The 17,839-nt window shown below is 41.0% G+C and overlaps 1 protein-coding gene across 1 annotated transcript in view; it reads left to right on the top strand.

Moving 5' to 3' along the window:
* TTLL5 (tubulin tyrosine ligase-like family, member 5) overlaps positions 1-17,839 on the top strand; it is a 343,961-nt gene that overhangs the window by 311,756 nt on the left and 14,366 nt on the right. Inside the window, exon 30 of the mRNA XM_006865602.1 lies at positions 4,445-4,662. Coding sequence (XP_006865664.1) covers positions 4,445-4,662 — 218 coding nt within the window. The remainder of the gene's footprint in view (positions 1-4,444; positions 4,663-17,839) is intronic.

Here is a 17,839-nt window from a genome sequence, read left to right as displayed (position 1 = left end):
ATGGTATATTCAGTGTTCTTCACCAACACCACAGTTCAGATGTGTCAATTCTCCTTTGGTCTTTTTCATTGTCCAGCTTTCCTATGTATATGCTTCGGTCAGGCACACCTTGAACATACAAGTGACATCTTTGATTTTTTTAATGAAGCGATCTTTTGCCATAGATTTGTTCATTGCAGTACAGTGTTTTATTTCTTGCTTCCATGGGTGTTGAGTGTTAATCCAAGAAGAATGAAATTCCTTTTTTGGAGGGGATAGGGAGGATGGAGTAGGGGAAGTGGTGGTTGCATCGTAAATTTCACCTTCTATACGATTTCATTTGTAAGTTTCTGCCAGCCTTTACTTCTTCATGATTCATTGCCTTCCTTGGAGTCTTCAGTTTGTTTTACTGTCAGTGTTTCCACTGTAAATTGTAGTTTTTAATCAAGGCAGAGAAAATCTGAATTGCTTATTCATAGCAGATGCCTTCGTTGTTTGTTGTTGTTAGGTGTCCTTGAGTCGCTACTAACTCATAGTGACCCTGTGCACTGTAGAACAAAACACTGCGCGGTCCTAGCTCATCCTCACTATTGTTGCCACGCTTGAGCTCATTGATGCTGCCATTTTGCTGACCCATCTCGTTGGGTCTTCCTCTTTTTCTCTGACCCTCCACCTTACCAAACATGATTAAGTGTCGTCCAGTCAGTTCCAACTAATAGCAACCCTGTATAGAGATTCCATGGAGAAGGATATCAGACATGATATCCTTCTCCAGTGACTGGTCCCTCCTGACTATATGTCCAAAATATAAGAGACAAAGTTTAGCCATCCAGGACTCCAAAGAGCACTCTGGCTGCACTTTTTCCAACACAGATCTGTTGGTTATTTTGGCAGTCCATGGCACTTTCAATATTCTCCTCCAACAGCATAATTCAAAAGCATCAATTCTTTATTCACTATCCAGCTTTCACATGCATATATGGTTATTGAAAATACCATGGCTTGGGTCAGGTGCACTTTAGTCCTCAAGCTGAGATCTTTGCTCTTCAACACTTTAAAAAGGTCTTGTGCAGCAGATTTGCCCAATGCAATACGTCATTTGATTTCTTGACTGCTGCTTCCATGAGTGTTAATGGTTGATCCAAGAAAAATGAAGTCTTTGACAACTTCAGTCTTTTCTTCATTGATCCCTTTAGATGCCTTTATTAAAGTAATGCTGAGTTCTGTGCATCCATCTCAGAGATGTGTCCGTCACGGATGTTGTATGGCATCTACAAATACATCCTAGGATACCTTCTGTCTTCATTCCACAAAACTGCTGTCGTGTTTTGAGTCACAGAGGTCAGGGAGGCAAGCAGAGCCCTGTGCATGTGCACATAAAACTCTGCAGCCCCAAAAACCAAAACATCAAGCCCACGCTCATCTAGTTGATTCCAACTCATAGCAACTGTGTAGCACAAAGTAGCACACTGCTTCTTAAGGGCTTCTGAGACTGCAAATCTTTATGGGAGCAGACAGCCTTATCTTTCTCCCATGGAGGGGCTGGTGGATTTGAACAGCAATTAGCAACCCAGTGATGAAGCCACTGCACCACCAGGTGTAGCCCCAAGAAGAATGAAATTCTTGACAATTGCACTTTCTTCTCCAGTTATATATCTGTACACACATTGGAATTTAAGAAAATAATTTATTTTCTTGTTGTTGAGAATACACACAGCAGAACATACCCCAGTTCAACAGTTTTTACTTGTGTAGTTCAGTGACGTTGAGAACATTCTTCAAGCTGTACAACCATCATCCTCCTCCTTTTCTGAGTTGTTCCTCATCCATTAGCATAAGCTCACTGCCCCTAAGTTTCCTATTTAGTCTGTCTATTTGCTCTTGTCAGCTTCAACCATCTAGAGCAATCTTCAGAGAGCACAGTGCTCAAGGAAGACATTGTTTACTAGTTAAGCTGAACTGTTGTTTGGTTTTAAGAAGACTTCGGGGATATTTTTTGATTTAAGGTTTAAAGATTTTTCTCAGAGTAATAGTTTAAGGAATTTATCCCGCGTCCGTGGTTCCATAAAGTTTAGATTCCATGAGGATTTGCAATTCTTTTCTGTGTTTCTCCCTTTTAATCAGGATTCTTCTATAAAGTCTTTCATGAAAATACTCAGTAATACTAGCTGGGCACACACATAGGAATTTAGTTGTTGTTACTAGAAGATGTATAGTTGATAACAACCTTTTTTTGTGTGTCCATGCATGGACTAAATTTTATTAAGCACCTTCTGTGCATAAGGCATTCTGCTATATATATATACATTGTGGGTGAAACAAAAATGAATCAGCTGCATGTCCAGTGTGTATTGACACTTGTGCTGCAGCCGTTTCTATAGATGTGTGGATGTGTTTATAGTTTTTTATCTTGCCAATCCCTCCATGTCAACATTTCTTGACTAGACATTCTTACAGATGGCTTTTCCCTCACAACGTGAAACAATCCAGCCCAATAAAGAATGTTTTTATTTCCAGGAGCTCTTTATGAACAGTGGGTTTACCTCCTCGGTTACTCATCCAAGGCATTTGTTTATGGGTGACTCTACTCTTCAGCCCTCATTCTAATTGCTGACCTTTCCCATTCTGAAGGAGATGTTTTCATGCACTCATCACATTTAAGATCATTTATTGGACTCCTGGCATGGCGTTCTAGGATAAGCACTGAACTGCAAGGTCGGCAGTTCAAACCCACAAGCAGCTCCTTGGAAACCCTATACAGGGTCGTTATGAGTCAGAACTTACTTAATAGCACTTAATTAACTAAAACAACAACTACAAATTGAGATAAAGTCGTGAAAATACAGTGTGGTTCATTCCTGCCTCCTCCCTCTCCCTCTCTTTTTTCCTTCCTTCCTTCTAGTAGAATTCCCTACCTACCCCCCCCCCACACACACACAGAGAGACTTTGAGGCCCTCACACATGGAAACAGTGGTTGAAAGGGATAGGTTTGTTTTAGAGCTAGTTCCCAAAGCCTGGCTCCTTGCAGGACCCTTTGGTGATTCTAAAGCTTGCTGGAGCGGTCAGGGCTGCTTGGCCCTCTGGGACATAGAAAGCCTTCCACTGTACATGCACACGTAGCAGCGCTGCCCTCCTGACTTTGCCTTAAAGGTTAGGACTTTTTTGTGTTCCTCTTCTTTCTGTTTTTCAATTTCCCTGTCGGGGTTTGCGGAGATGAAGAGCATCTCAGAGCGGTGGGCTTGAACATGGTCAGATCCTTTACGTTTTTGTTCTTCTTTGTCATGTGCCCGTGTATCACACATTTGACTTCTCTCATACCTTCCTAGCCCCCCGGGACTTTAGAACACTTTTCCTAGAAATCAAATGCTCCCAGGTCTGACAACAAATGGGTTGGTGTACATTTGACAAAAGCTACCCAGTTCATCTTGTAAATCTTAAGAATTGAAATTCCTATAAGTCAACAATAATACAAATGTAGTCTGCCTGACAGGTAAATATTTTCTAAGAGATTTTCCTCATAAGGAAATGATGTTTCTTCCATGTCTGTTTAAATGTAGCGTTTACAGATGGGAATCAAGTCTCAGAAATCATGTGAATACCAAATGTTTTATAAGTTGTATTATTTTTCTCTTCATCGTATTTCAAGTGTAAAGCTTTTACAGTACCTGCATGTTAACAGTGATATTAATAGTACTAAAGTACCAGTAACAAAATTTGCTACCAAAAAAACAACATCATTTGTGTGAGTTAAATTCATTGTCAGAATTTTTGCGAGCTAAACTACAAATATATATTGGCGTTGATAACGTTTAGATAGTGATTTTTAAGTCTTTAAGGATACTCTAAACAAAAGTATCCTTTCGTTGATATTATACTCACATAGTAATTTTACTTTGGATAAGTTTTCTAATGTGAAATTGTATATTACACTTTAGATCAACAAGCAGCGTTCTACAACTGCTCCCAAGCCCCCCAGGCCATTAATGATCTGGCTTTTGCCCCAGTCTCTTCCTCCTTTTGGTCACTGGTTTTTTCCTTTCCTCAACTGTGCAAAGCTTACTGAGTTATTCAAAGCTTGATGAAGTGTGTGGGAACTGAGTCAATCCCAAGTCAGTTTTGTTGTGTACTGGGTTTCCAGGAGGAGACTCACAATAAATAGTTGCTCAGCGTAACGATGCCTGAGACTGAAGGAGATCGTGGAGCAACGCGAGGTACCCAGATTCCCTGGTTGCTAGCCCATTCAGTGTGCTTTCCACAAAACCACCTCAACTTTATGCTTCAAAACGTTTTCCTGCTCTGAATGTAGACCTGCACTAGCATCATGATACAAATTGTCCCTAAAAAATAATTTTCCATTTTCTTTTTGTCTTATTTCAGGATTACAAACCTACTGTTCCCACACAGTAGGTGCATTGTGAAGGGGGATCTCCATCCGTCATTTTTTATCTTTCTTTTCTCTTGTAGGCAATCTTTGGCAGCCAGACACTACCTAACTCCAATTTATGGACAGTGAATAATGGTGCATCTTGCAGAATTCCAAGTGCCACAGGCAGTGGCCAGAAGCCAATCACTTTGTCACAAAAAGTGGTGCCACCTCCAAGCTCGTCGTCCTCCTTGTTCCCCAAGCCCCCGTCCAATCACAAACAAGTGCTCAGAAAGTCAACATCCCAGAGGTCTTCCAAGTAAGCTTTCTGTTTCAGCTTTTCCATTTCTTCTGAGTTAGGTCCATTCTATGTGCATCTTACTCTTCATTATGCTCAGTAATGAATAAATTATTATTATTTACATATTAATATATAATGAATAAATTATTATTAATTGAAAGCTGAGCTTTCAACTCGGCTTCTACTGAAATATTGGAATTGGAATACTTGATTGGAAATAAAGGATGATATTGGTCCTCAACCTTAGCTACAAATTAGAATCACCTGGGTTGCTACTGAACCTTTGACTCTGCCCTATACAAAGGACAAGCACTGCTCTTCATTTTTTAAAAATTTCATTTGATTGTATAAAATGTGTACAACCATTTTAACTATTTTTCAGTGAACAATTCAGTAACATTAATTACATTCAGCATGGTGTGCGACCATTGTTGTTGTTGTCAAGTGCTATCAAACCCGTTCCAAGTCATAGTGGCCCTGTCTAGGGTTTCCGAGGAGCAGCTGGTAAGCTTAAAACACTGCCCTTGAGGTCGAGTGCTTATTGTATGGCACCACACTCCTGCAACCATTACCACTATCTATTTCCAAAAGGTTTTCATCACACAAACAAATTCATTTTACCTTAAGGGATGACACTCCATTTCTCCCTGCCCTTAACTGATGGTACCCCCTGGTTCGTGAGCATACAATATTTGTCCTTTTGTGTCTGGTGGGTGTAAACCACCAACCTTTTGTTTACCCGACAAGTGCTTAGCCACTGTGCCACCAGAGCTATTGCTTATTTCTAACCCACTTAGCAAAAACCTTGATTCTCAAGGCTCACTCTTATCATAACACGTATCAGAATGTATTTCTGTTTGTGGCTGAATAGTATGCCATTGTACATAGGCCACATGGTTGAACCACCATCGACCTTGCAATTAGCAGCCCAGTGCTTATCCTATCTGCTTGTCTGTTGGTGAACACATGGGTGGTTTGCACCTTTTTGTTGGTGTGAATAATGCTACAGTGAACATTGTTGTAAGAGCTTATGAGCCCTTTCTCTGAGATCCTTCGGATATAAATCTAGGAGTGGACTTGCTGGGATGTAAAGTGGTATTTCACCATGGTTTTGAGTTGCATTTCCCGAATAACTGATAGTGAGTCCTGGTGTGGCACTGTAGGATTAGCACTGGACTGCTAACCCCACAAGGTTGGTGGTTCAAACCCTCCAGCTAGAGTCCCTATGAGTCAGAACTGACTCAGTGTCATACAACAACAGTAACTAATGACGTTAAACACCTTCTCTGTTTGATGACCATGTGTACATTTCCCTTAGAGAAATGTCGATTCATATCCTTTGCCCTTTTAGAAATGAACTTATTTGTCCTTTGGTTGTTGAGTTATAGAAGTTCTTTATAAATTCTGGTTAGTAAGCCTTTACTCAGGTATATGATTACTAAATATTTTTCCTATTTTATAACTAGTCTCTTCACTTTCCCTACGAAGTTCTTTGATGCACATTTTTAATTTTGATGAACTTCAGTTATCTATTTTGGGTTTCTTGCTTGTTCTTTTGTCAGTGTCGTCTGTGAGAATCCATTGTTAAAAACAGGGACTTGAGCTTTACCCCTATGTATTCTTCTAAGAGTATTACAGTTTTAATATTATATTTAGGTCTTTGATTCCCTTTGAATGTATTTCTGGTATATGGTGTGATAAGTCCTGGTTTGGTGCTAGAGGATAAGCACTGGATTCGAACCACAGTTGGGTGATCAGATCTACCAGCCCATCCTCAGAAACCCTGTACAGGATCGCTACGGGCCAGACTGACTTGACGGCACTTAACACAGCAGTATGTCATGTGAGGTATAGGTCCACCCTCATACTTTTGCATGTAGAGATCCAGTCATCCCAGCACTGTTTGTTGAAGAGACTGTTCTTTCTCCATTGAATGAACTTACTAGCACCTCCATCAATTGATGAGTCGGTTTATTTGTGAGTTTCATTCTATTCCCCACCACTCATCCGTCAGTTTGTGGTAATCTGGCAGCTTGCATGTTTCTGGAAGTTATGCCATTGGTATTTTAAATACCAGCAGGCTCACCCATGGTGGACAGGTTTTAGCTGAGCTTCTAGACTAAGACAGACTAAAAAGGAGGACAGAGAGACAGACCATTCTGAATATTTACAAATGGAAAGCATTATGAATAGCAGCGGAACATTGTCAGCGGAGATGAACCCCTCAGGTTGGAAGGAATTCAAAATACAACTGGGTAAGAGCTGCCTCCTCAAAGTCGACTTAACTGTAAGGACAGGAATGAAGCAAAGGTTTCAGGACCTACATTTGTTGATGGGCAAAACTCAAAATGAGGAGAAACAGATGTAATCATCCCTTAATAATCTAAACATGAAATACAGGACCTTCATTTGCTTATGGGGAAAGTGTCAAAATGAGATAAACAGTTGCAAACATTCATTAATAATCAGAATATGGAATGTACAAAGTATGAATCTTGGGAAAATTGGAAGTTGTCAGAAATGAAACGGAATGCATAAAGATTGATATCCTAGATACTGATGAGCTGAAGTGGACTGGTATTGGCCATTTTGAATCAATCATATAGCTTAATATGCTATGCAGGGAACAACAAATTCAAGAGGGATGGCGTCGCATTCCTTGCTTAAAAGCATATTTCAAGAGATCTGCCTTATGTCAGCACCACAGTGGTTTTTTGGTGTGTGTGTGTGTGTTTTTTTAAGTTTTTATTGTGAGTTGAGTGATATTTTACATGGGAAAACATCAGCTTTACATTCATCCTATCGTATTTCGTTTCACTGCAATGATTACAATCACCTCCCTGCATCATCAACTAACCAAAGGGTATACCCCACAAGCCTGCACCCCGGCTGTCAGCACACAGCCCCTCTCCCTCCCTGAGTGCAGAGTCCCCATCCGCTCCATCTCTCCCCATCATCATCTCTGCCTCCATCTCTGGAGTCACTGCTTCTCCCGTAGGCTACTCTTCTCCCTTGATGGGCCCAGTGTCCTCCGCTCCAGGACTGCAAAATCAACCACTCCCCTCCTTTTGTTACACAATGTCTACCCTTACATTTGCAACTCTCACAGTCAGTTCTGATAGCAATTATTCACTATTGAACCAGAAGAGTCTTATCGTCATCTTTCACCAACCCCATCCAGACAGGTTGGAAACCACTAAGTTGAGATTCTACCTTCCCCTGCACCCTCTGGAACTAGGCTCCCTCTTGAAAGCTTATAAGCCAGTCACTTCTTGCCTTTGTAGACCACCACCCACCTCCCCCATTTTGGGTAGCCAATGTCTAAGTTGCCTATCCCTGTCAACCCTGTTTACCAAGGGAGTGAGAATGATCCTCGCTATAAAGATTTGTTCCCTCTTTTGAGCTACTACATCCATGAGTATAGATGAAGTTCATCAAATCGCAGCGAGTTACTCTTTTTCCTCTTCGCTCTGCCTCTAGTTGAGTTCTGATCATCCAGACATTGAAGCCAGGTCAAGTCATATCAGCTGGACACGTCACTGTCTGCTCTAGTCTTCTGTGGCCATGTCCCTGTCCCAGGGCCCAGGAGTCCCCAGGTCTCGCCATACACAGTATTTGAATTACTATAGTTTTCTAATACATTCTCAAATTGGGCCATGTGAGTCCTCTTACTTTGTTCTTTTTCATTACTGCTTTGGCTGTTCAGGGTTCCTGGCAATTCCATATGAGCTTTAGAATTGACTCTCTTCCTTCAGGCCCTGCTCTTTTCCGTTCCTCAGTGATGGTGAGACAAGCTGCAGCAGGCTTCAGGGTCATTACTAACCAGCTCTTTGGGCTCCTGGTGGGTGCTAGCTACAGTCTGATGGTACCCCCAGCAACAGCCTCCCTCGGGTTTTGGGAAAAGAAACTGAATACATCTTCTTATGGGCCTCCCGATGCAGACTCTGTTGATCTTTTCAGTTGTGTGTAGAATGCAACACTCCCCACTTTGTAGTTTGTTTGACTTTCAGGCATTCCCATGGGAAGATGTGGGTTTGCTGTTCCATTTGAGGAAGATGAGTTTCAGTGCATATAGTCATAAGCTTCTGTGTAGCAACAGTGTTTCTCAGACCTTTTGCAGTCTATATGGTTTTGTTACATCAGAAGAGATGTAGCTTATATACACCATATATTTGTAGGTTACATGGTTCACTCTCCTTCCTCCAGGCACCTCTTAGCTAAATGAACTCAAAGAGATTGGCAAAGGGTATTGGTTCTAGCCGCCCTTCCTCATTTTAATATTGGGGACCTTCTCAGAGCTGTCTGGAAAAGGCAGTATAAGCATCTAGAAGGGATGTGTGTATCCATTTTAGTTGTAAGAAAGAATCAAAGGGCATAGAAAAAACAGGAGCTCTTTTTCCCTCTCCTGGAAGGTGAGTCAGAGTCTTGATTCAGCCTGAAAGCAATCCCTTGTTGCTCTTTTCAATTATATTGGCGCTGTTACTGCCTGCTAATGGCTTTATTAGCTATAATGAGAGCTATTGACAGTTCTCTGGTGTATAGAGAAGGGCATTAGGCTGGCTGCAGGTTGTGGTCGAAGGGCAATAGCAAAATAGAGAAGAAGCTGTGTGCCCCCACCACCCCACACACACACACACACACACACACACACACACACACACACGTTAACGTTACACAGGAGTAGAGTCTAATCCTTAAGGAAGCAGCCTGTTGAGCTAGACTGTCTGCTTTCCCATCCCAGCTCCACACTTTGTAACTTGAGAACTTGAGCAAGTTATTCAATCTCTTTTTGCCTTAGTTTTCTGATCTGTAAAATAGGGGCAGTAATAGTAACTATTTCACAGGTGAGTTGGCCAACATTAGCAGGACTAATACATGTCAAGGCCTGACACACAGTAGACCTCAACAAGCCTTGGTCACCATCACCAGCATACCAAAAGCACATTCTCTTTCACAGGTTTGAAAAGTGATTCTTGTGCATGGACTCTACCATTATTGATTATCCCCTGGTGTCTTTGTCATTGATTACTGCTGAAACAGGAACACCACAGTGAACAGAAATTTATTTTCTCACAATTGTTGTTGTTAAGTGCCATTGAGTCAGTTCCAACCCATAGCGACCCTGTATAGGGTTTCCAAGGAGCAGCTGGTGGGTTTGAACCACCAACCTTGCAGTTCAAATTGATCTTGCAGTCCAGCGCATTAGCTCACAGCACCACACGAGTTAGGGGGCTCTGTATCTGAGTTCAGGGCTTTAGGGAAAGCCTTCTCTTGCTGTCAGTTCTGTGGGAAGATCCTTATCTCTTTTCAGTCTCATTTCCTCTGTTCTTTGGCCATCTTTGTGTGGCTTGGCATCTGCCTTCCCCTAGCCATGCAACCTTGCTTCTGTACCTAAATCTGCTCCTTTTATATCTCAGAAGTGATTGCCTTAAAACACATCTTCCACTGACATAGTCGTATTAACCTAACAACAGCAACAACAATAAAAAAAAAACTATTTCCAAGTGGAATTACGGGCACAGGTATGGGGGATTTATAGCATATATTTTGGGAGAACATATTTTGATCCATAACATCTGAGATGTCTCTTGGTGTCCAGGTGGTCTGCCGGGGACAGTAGGTTCCTTCAGAGGTAGCAGGACTGGACACTCGCTGCCCTGAACTTACTGCCGGCAGAACTCGTCAGCCTCCTCAGATGGAATTGCAGCTCTTTGGACAACGTTACTTTGCTGCATTTTTGTGGTTTCGTCTCCCTGACAGGCAGGAGTGTGGGAAAACCGGAAACAGCTCAGCACCAAAAATGCACAGAAGGGGGAAAAGGCAAAGATTTCTTCAGAATTTAAGAAATATAATCCAAGAATCAAAAGGCATGCTGTGAGGCATTGTTCCAGGAAAATAGTTTCCAGTTTGCCTTTAAAGCTCTAGCAAAAGTCTCTGAAGCTAAGTTTGCACTCATGGAGACCTTCACCTTCTCTCACTCACACATTAAGAACTACAGTGTCATGAAGCCCTACTGTTTCCAATATACTGATTTTTATCAAAAAGAATAGCAAGGTTTTTCACCCGAACTGACTGTTTAAATGTTGGTTTGTTGTTGTTACTTTGGGTTGTTTTCATATGAACTGACTCAATGAAGTTTCCTCTATGAAGTATCCAAATAATATTTTTTAATGAACTTTTTACTCTGGATTATTTTGGATTTCTAAAAGAAGTTGTGAAGAAAGTTCAGAGAATTCCTGTATACTCCTTACCCTGTGTTCCCCTTTGGTAACATCTGCCATTGCCCTGGGTCTTTTGAAGAGTGGGCCAAGTGACAAAACTGTCACTGATACCTGGCTATTAACTTAATACTTTATTTTGATTCTTAATCTAAAGAAATCTTCCATAACTCCTTCCGTCAAGGTCCTACTTATCAGTTGATAATAGTTTTACTGTTTAAGATCATTCATGTTCTTGGCCAACATAGCAAGTTACTTAACATCTCTGTAACTGTATTTCCCAGTTTTAAAATAGAGTTAATACAAGTCTTGCAAAGGCATTAAAAGAACTAAATGAGTCAAAGAATGTCAGACACAAACACAGTGCCGGGAAGATAAAAGTGCCGACTGAGGGCATCTCAGGAAGTAACCATGTCGGTGTTTTACTTCCTTCTTTTCTTGTAAGATGTGTTGCCTTCCGTGTGGCTTGGTTGAGATTGATCAGGAACCCTCAGTTATGGCTGCTGATGCAGGGTCACACTCAGAAATGCCATAATTACATCAAGAGACACAACTAATGGGAAACTGTAATGAGTTTTTGATCATGCCAAGCCTTGTGATTTTGGGGTTGAACATCAAACTTCTCACACAGAAGTAGGCATTGGACAAAAATAGAAGTAATTTCCAATAGCACCAAAGTTTCCACATCCTAGAGAGTCGAGTTTAAAGAACATAAAAGATGGAACGTAACATAGATTTTGGTGCAAATGGAATAAAGCCCTATTTCTTTATGATAATGTTCAAGTCACTGTCCTGCTAAAGGTATCAGTTTCCCATCTGTGCACCAAAAACCACTGTGCCCGCTGAATAATTAATCAACATAACTTGTTTTCTGCCTCTTCCATTGAAAGCTTCTTTATGAACACATTTATGTTCAATCTACATGTTTTAGACCTCATCCCTTCTTGGCCCAAAAGGTCTTTGTTATAATTCTCTAATTCATAGACTTACATTTCTTTTAGGTAAATTTCATGTGTCAGTTCCACAAAAAGCATAACTTGATTTTTTTTTTTTCTAATCTTATTCATAGTGCCAGTTGCCTTTCTTGATTTTCCTCTGTAGTGTTTGCACCTCTTTATAATTTAGTACCCTCTTCAGATCCTCCTTACAAAACTATGTGTGGTATTTCTTCCGAACAGCCGAACCAAGAAAGATAGCAACCTACGAACACTTCCACACATTACAACTATCTCTTCCTTGTCAGAGACCTTCTTCTTAGAGCCAGAGTCACACTCTCCAGGAAATATGAAGAAAGAAACCTAAGAAGACTGAAGTTTGTCAGGCTCTAGGGATGAAGGAACACACTCCCTTTACATAGTTTTGTTATTCAGATGCCCAATGAAATGTTCAGAAGGAGAAAGGATTGATGCCACTCTCACACCAGAGTTTTGGGGGATTTCTGTTGGACGTGGCACAGAAAGGACTGGGTTGAAGAACAACTTTTAGGGCTTTAATATAATACCTTTCTCAGAGCATGCAAACCTGGGAAATGATGGGAAGACCTGGAATATTCCAGAGAGTGTCCTGAAGGTTGAAAAAGTTAGGGGCCAGCCAGGGGGCTGCCACTTAGACTCTCTCCTCTATTTACCTTCAACATTGGACCTTGGTAGTGACTTTAGGAGATATTAGGGTTGGCTTTTGGAATGGCTAGTGAGTGGCATCAAAGACATTTTATATTTTATTAGGTGCCATCGAGTTGGTACCGACCCATAGTGACCTTATGCACAGCAGAACAAAACACTGCCCAATCCTGGGCCAACCTCACTACTGTTGCCACGCTTGAGTCCATCGATGCTGCCACTTGGCCAATCCATCTCGTTGGGGGTCTTCCTCTCTTTCTCTGACTCTCCACCTTACGAAACTTGATATCCTTCTCCAGTGACCCTCCTGACAATATGTCCAAAGTATGAGAGACGAAGTTTGGCCATCCTGGACTCCAAGGAACACTCTGGCTGCACTTATTCCAAAAACGGATCTATTGGTTCTTTTGGCAGCCCATGGCACTTTAATATTCTCCTCCACACCATAACTCAAAAGCATCATCAATTCTTCTATGGTCTTCCTTATTCACTGTCCTGCTTTTGCATGCATATGAGGTTATTGAAAATACTATGGCTTGGGTCAGGCGTACCTTAGTCCTCAAGCTAACATCTTTGCTCTTTAACACTTTAAAAAGTCTTGTGCAGCACATTTGCCTAATGTAACACATCGTTTGATTTCTTGACTGCTGTTTCTGAGTGTTGATAGTTGATCCAAGAAGAATGAAGTCCTTGACAACTTCAATCTTTTCTCCATTGATAAGAATGTTGTTTATTGGTCCAGTGGTGAGGATTTTTGTTTTCTTTACATTGGGATGTAATCCAAATCGAAGACTGTGCTCTTTGATCTTCATCAGTAAATGTTTTAAGTCTTCTTCACTTTTAGCAAGCAAGGTTGTATCATCTGATATTGCAGATTGTTAATAAGTCTTCCTTCAATCCTGATGCCACGTTTTTCTTCATAGAACCCAGCTTCTCGGATTATGTGCTCAGCATACTGGTTGAATAAGTATCGTGAAAGAATACAACCTTGTCACACACCTTTTTTAATGTTAAACCATTCAGTGTTTCCATGTTCTGTTTGAACAACTGCTTCTTGGTCCAGGTACAGATTCCTCATGAGCACAATCAAATGTTCCAGAATACTCATACTTTGCAATGTTGTCCATAGTTTGTCATGATCCACACAGTCGAAAGCCTTTGCGTAGTCAATAAAGCACAGGTAAACATGTTTCTGTTATTCTCTGCTTTCAGCCAAGATCCATCAGACATCAGCAATGATATCCCTCATTCCATGGCCTCTTCTGAATCTGGCTTGAACCTCTGGAAGTTCTCTGTCAATGTATGATTGTAGCTGTTTCTGTACTACCTTTGACAAAACTTTACTCGCATTCTGTTGGGTCACATGTCTTTGGAATGGGTGCAAGCATGGATCTCTTCCAGTTGGCCAGATAGTTGTCTTCCAAATTTCTTAGCAGAGATGAGTGAGTGCCTCCTGTGCCGCCTCACTTTCTAGGAAAGATTTCAATTTTTCTTCCATCGATTCCCGGTGCCTTGTTCTTTGCCAATTCCTTCAATGCACCTTGGACTTCCTCCTTCGGTATCACTGGCTCTTGATCATATGCTACCTCTTGAAACAGTTAAACATTAACCATTTCCTTTTGATACAGTGACTGTATATTCCTTCCATCTTCTCTTGATGCTTTCTGCATCATTCAATAATTTACCCAGAGAATCTTTCAATAACGAAAATTGAGGCTTAAATTTTTTCTTCAGTTCCCCCAGCTTGAGAAATGCTGAGCGTGTTCTTACTTTTTGGTTTTCTGATTCCAGATCTTTGTACATTTTGTTGTAATATTTGGCTTTATATTCTCGAGCTGATCTTTGAAATTTTCTGGAGCTCTGGTAGCGTAGTGGTTATGAATCAGGCTGCGAACCTTAAGATCAGCAGTTCAAAACTCCCAGCTGTTCTGCAGGAGAAAGATGAGGCTTTCTGGTCCTGTAAAGATTTACAGCCTCTGAAACCCTCTACAGGGTCACTAATGGGTCTGAATCGACTGGACAGCACTTAACAACATCAAAGAGGTAAGCACTAGCAAACCACACCTTAATCACAACTTGCCATGGGGGAGTAGGTGTCCAGAAAGGAGAAGAAGCACGTGAGAGCCCATGCATGATGAGGTGTTTATTGTTGTTATTGTTGTTAGGTGCCATCGAGTCAGTACCGACTTATAGCAACCCTATGCACAACAAAGCAAAACATTGCCCATTCCTGGGCCAACCTCACAATTGTTGCCACACTTGAGCCCATTGATGCTGCCACTTTGCCAATCCATTCGCTGGGGGTCTTCCTCTTTTTCTCTGACCCTCTACCTTACCAAACATGATATCTTCTTCAGCGTCTGGTCCTTCCTGACAATATGTCCAAAGTATGAGAGACACAGTTTGGCCATCCTGGCCTCCAAGAACTACACTTCTTCCAACACAGATCTGTTGGTTCTTTTGGCAGCCCATGGAACTTTCAATATTCTCCTCCAACATCATAACTCAAAAGCATCAAGTCTATGGTCTTCCTTATTCACTGTCCAGCGTTTGCATGCATATGAGGTTATTGAAAATACTATGGCTTGGGTCAGGCGCACCTTAGTCTTCAAGCTGACATCTTTGCTCTTCAACATTTTAAAAAGGTCTTGTGCAGCACATTTGCCTAGTGCAATATGTCATTTGATTTCTTGACTGTTGCTTCCATTGAGTGTTGATAGTTGATCCAAAAAGAGTGAAGTCCTTGACAACTTCAATCTTTTCTCCATTGATAAGAATGTTGTTTATTGGTCCAGTAGTGAGGATTTTTGTTTTCTTGACATTGAGATGTAATCCATACTGAAGGCCGTGCTCTTTGATCTTCATCAGTAAATGTTTTAAATCCTCCTCACTTTCAGCAGGCAGGGTTGTATCATCTACATATCGCAGGTTGTTAATGAGTCTTCCTCCAATCCTGATGCCACGTTTTTCTTCATATAACCCAGCTTCTCGGGTTATTTGCTCAGTATACAGATTGAATAGTATGATGAAAGAATACAACCCTGTCGAGGCTTTTATAGGTGTTGTTTACATTAAAATCTTACTCCTTTCCCCTGCCTGCTAGATTATTAAAATAGCTGGGTATTTCTCATCCACATTCTCTTTGTTATCTGACCACAAAAATAACCTTTTTAGAGGATTTCGATCACTGGAAACAGCACACATGCCCACCAACAGGTAAATGGATAAATGTGATGCATGCATAAACCAAGCAACTTGTTGGCATTGAGTCAATTGTGATTCCTGGCAGCTTCGTGTATATCAGAGTAGAGCTGCACTCTCTTGGTTTTCAATGACCATAATCATAGTGATTAGTCTTGGTGTGGTGCTGCAGGTTAATGCGCTGGACTGCTAGTTCGGTTCAAACTGCAAGGTTGGTGGTTCAAGGTCACCAGCCAGAATCACTATGAGTTAGAACTGACTGAATGGCCCTTAACAACAGTCTTACTACAGTAGATTTCCAGTCCTCCATGGCGTAGCTGGGCACATTTGAACCATCTGCCTTTGGGATGTGTGTGTTATTTAAGTGCTGTAGAGTCGATTCCGATTCACAGCAACACTGTATAGGGTTTCCAAGGAGTGGCTGGTGGTTTTGAATCACCAACCTTGCTATTGGAAGTCCAGTGCTTACTGTACAGTGCCACATCAGGACCCCTCTAGATAGTAGGCAAGTGAAAACAGTTTGTGCCACCCAGAGACCTTGGTATAAATACACAATGGAATTTATTCAGCCAAACAGAGAAATTTAAGTTCTGATACATGATGCATTTTGAACCATGTGTAATAAGCCAGAAATAAGAGTATGAATGTGGTATGATCCCAATTATATCACATATCTAGGATAGGCGAAGACAAGTGAATCAGTGGTTACTATGGGCTGGATGAAGAAGACCATTAATGGCCTATGGGTACAGAGTTTCTGTCTGGGGTGATGAAAAAGTTGTGCAAATAAATCATGGTGATAGTTGTAAAACATTGTGCATATAATTAATTCCATTGAATTGCACAGTTAAAAATGGTCAAAATGACAAGTTTTATGTTATATATATTTTACTACCAAAAAATAAATAAATAAATATTTGGGCATGAAATTACACGACCCTCTTATAGAATGAATATTATTTCCTCCATGAGCTTAAGCCCTTAATGGCCAAGCTTTGACTTTCTTTTTTAAGGTTGAACAAATATTCAGAAATCTTGGGGTTTGGAAATCAACAGTATTACCTAAAAGACGGCTCCATAGGGAAGATTGAGAGGAGCTGCCAGCATCTGAAATGAGTCTGAGCAAAAACAGAAACAGCATTTTAGAGGATAATTACATTCTCAACAAAATTCAAGAGCATACAGCATCTGTCTGTGACTGGTTGTGTGCTGTTAAGTCGGTTCTGACTCATAGCAACCCTGTGTAGGGTTTCTGAGGCTATAAACCTTTACAGGAGCAGAAAGCCTCATCTTTCTCCATTGGCATGCCTGGCCTTGTGGTTAGCAGCCCAATGTGTAACACAAAAGCATCTATATGTCAACATAGAGAAAGCTATCATAAAGAAGGAGCTACCAATCTGAAATCAAGGAGGATTGAATGGGTATAAGAAATACCAAAGTGACAAATTAGATTGACCACAGGGAATAAAGATTTAGCACTACCGAAAATCAAATTAATGAAATAAAAGACAATTTTTTAAGAAAATCTGCCTAAGTTCTAAAGAAAATATAAACAAATACAAACATGAGAGAAAAGATAGACTCGGCCCTAAAATAGTGAGTTCTAGAAATAGAAAAGACAAGCAAAATTACAGAAGCAAGTCCAACTTATGATAGTAAATATGAATGGACAGAATTTGTCATTTAAAGACAAACATTTGGAATGGGATAAAGTAGTAGAGCCCAAGAACATGTTTCTGACAAGAAATGCACTGTACTGGAGTGGCATTTGTGTGAACAGCATTGGGGTAGTGGCTTCGGCGGAGGGTGGCCCAAAGTTTAAGAATTGGGAGGAAGGAGAGAAGCTTATTGCAAGTTTAGTTAACAAGCACTTTGCTTCTTTCTGATTGATCATTGTTGTTATGTGCCACTGACTCAGTAATTTTGTATAGGGTTTACAAGGAGTGGCTAGTGGGTTTGAACTGCCGACCTTGCATTTAGCAGTCCAGTGCATGCCCTACAGCGCCATACCAAATTGTTGTTAAGTGCCATCTAGTTGGTTCTGACTCAGAGATGGTGTATGTTGTTAACTACTGTCGAGTTGGTTCCCACTCACAGCAACCCTAGGGTTTCCAAGGAGCGACTAGTGAGCTTGAACCACCAACCTTGCAGTTCAAC

Source organism: Chrysochloris asiatica, unplaced genomic scaffold (assembly GCF_000296735.1).
Source record: "Chrysochloris asiatica unplaced genomic scaffold, ChrAsi1.0 scaffold00079, whole genome shotgun sequence".
NCBI classification, from domain to species: Eukaryota; Metazoa; Chordata; class Mammalia; order Afrosoricida; family Chrysochloridae; genus Chrysochloris; species Chrysochloris asiatica.
This window is presented reverse-complemented; position numbering and strand designations above follow the sequence as displayed.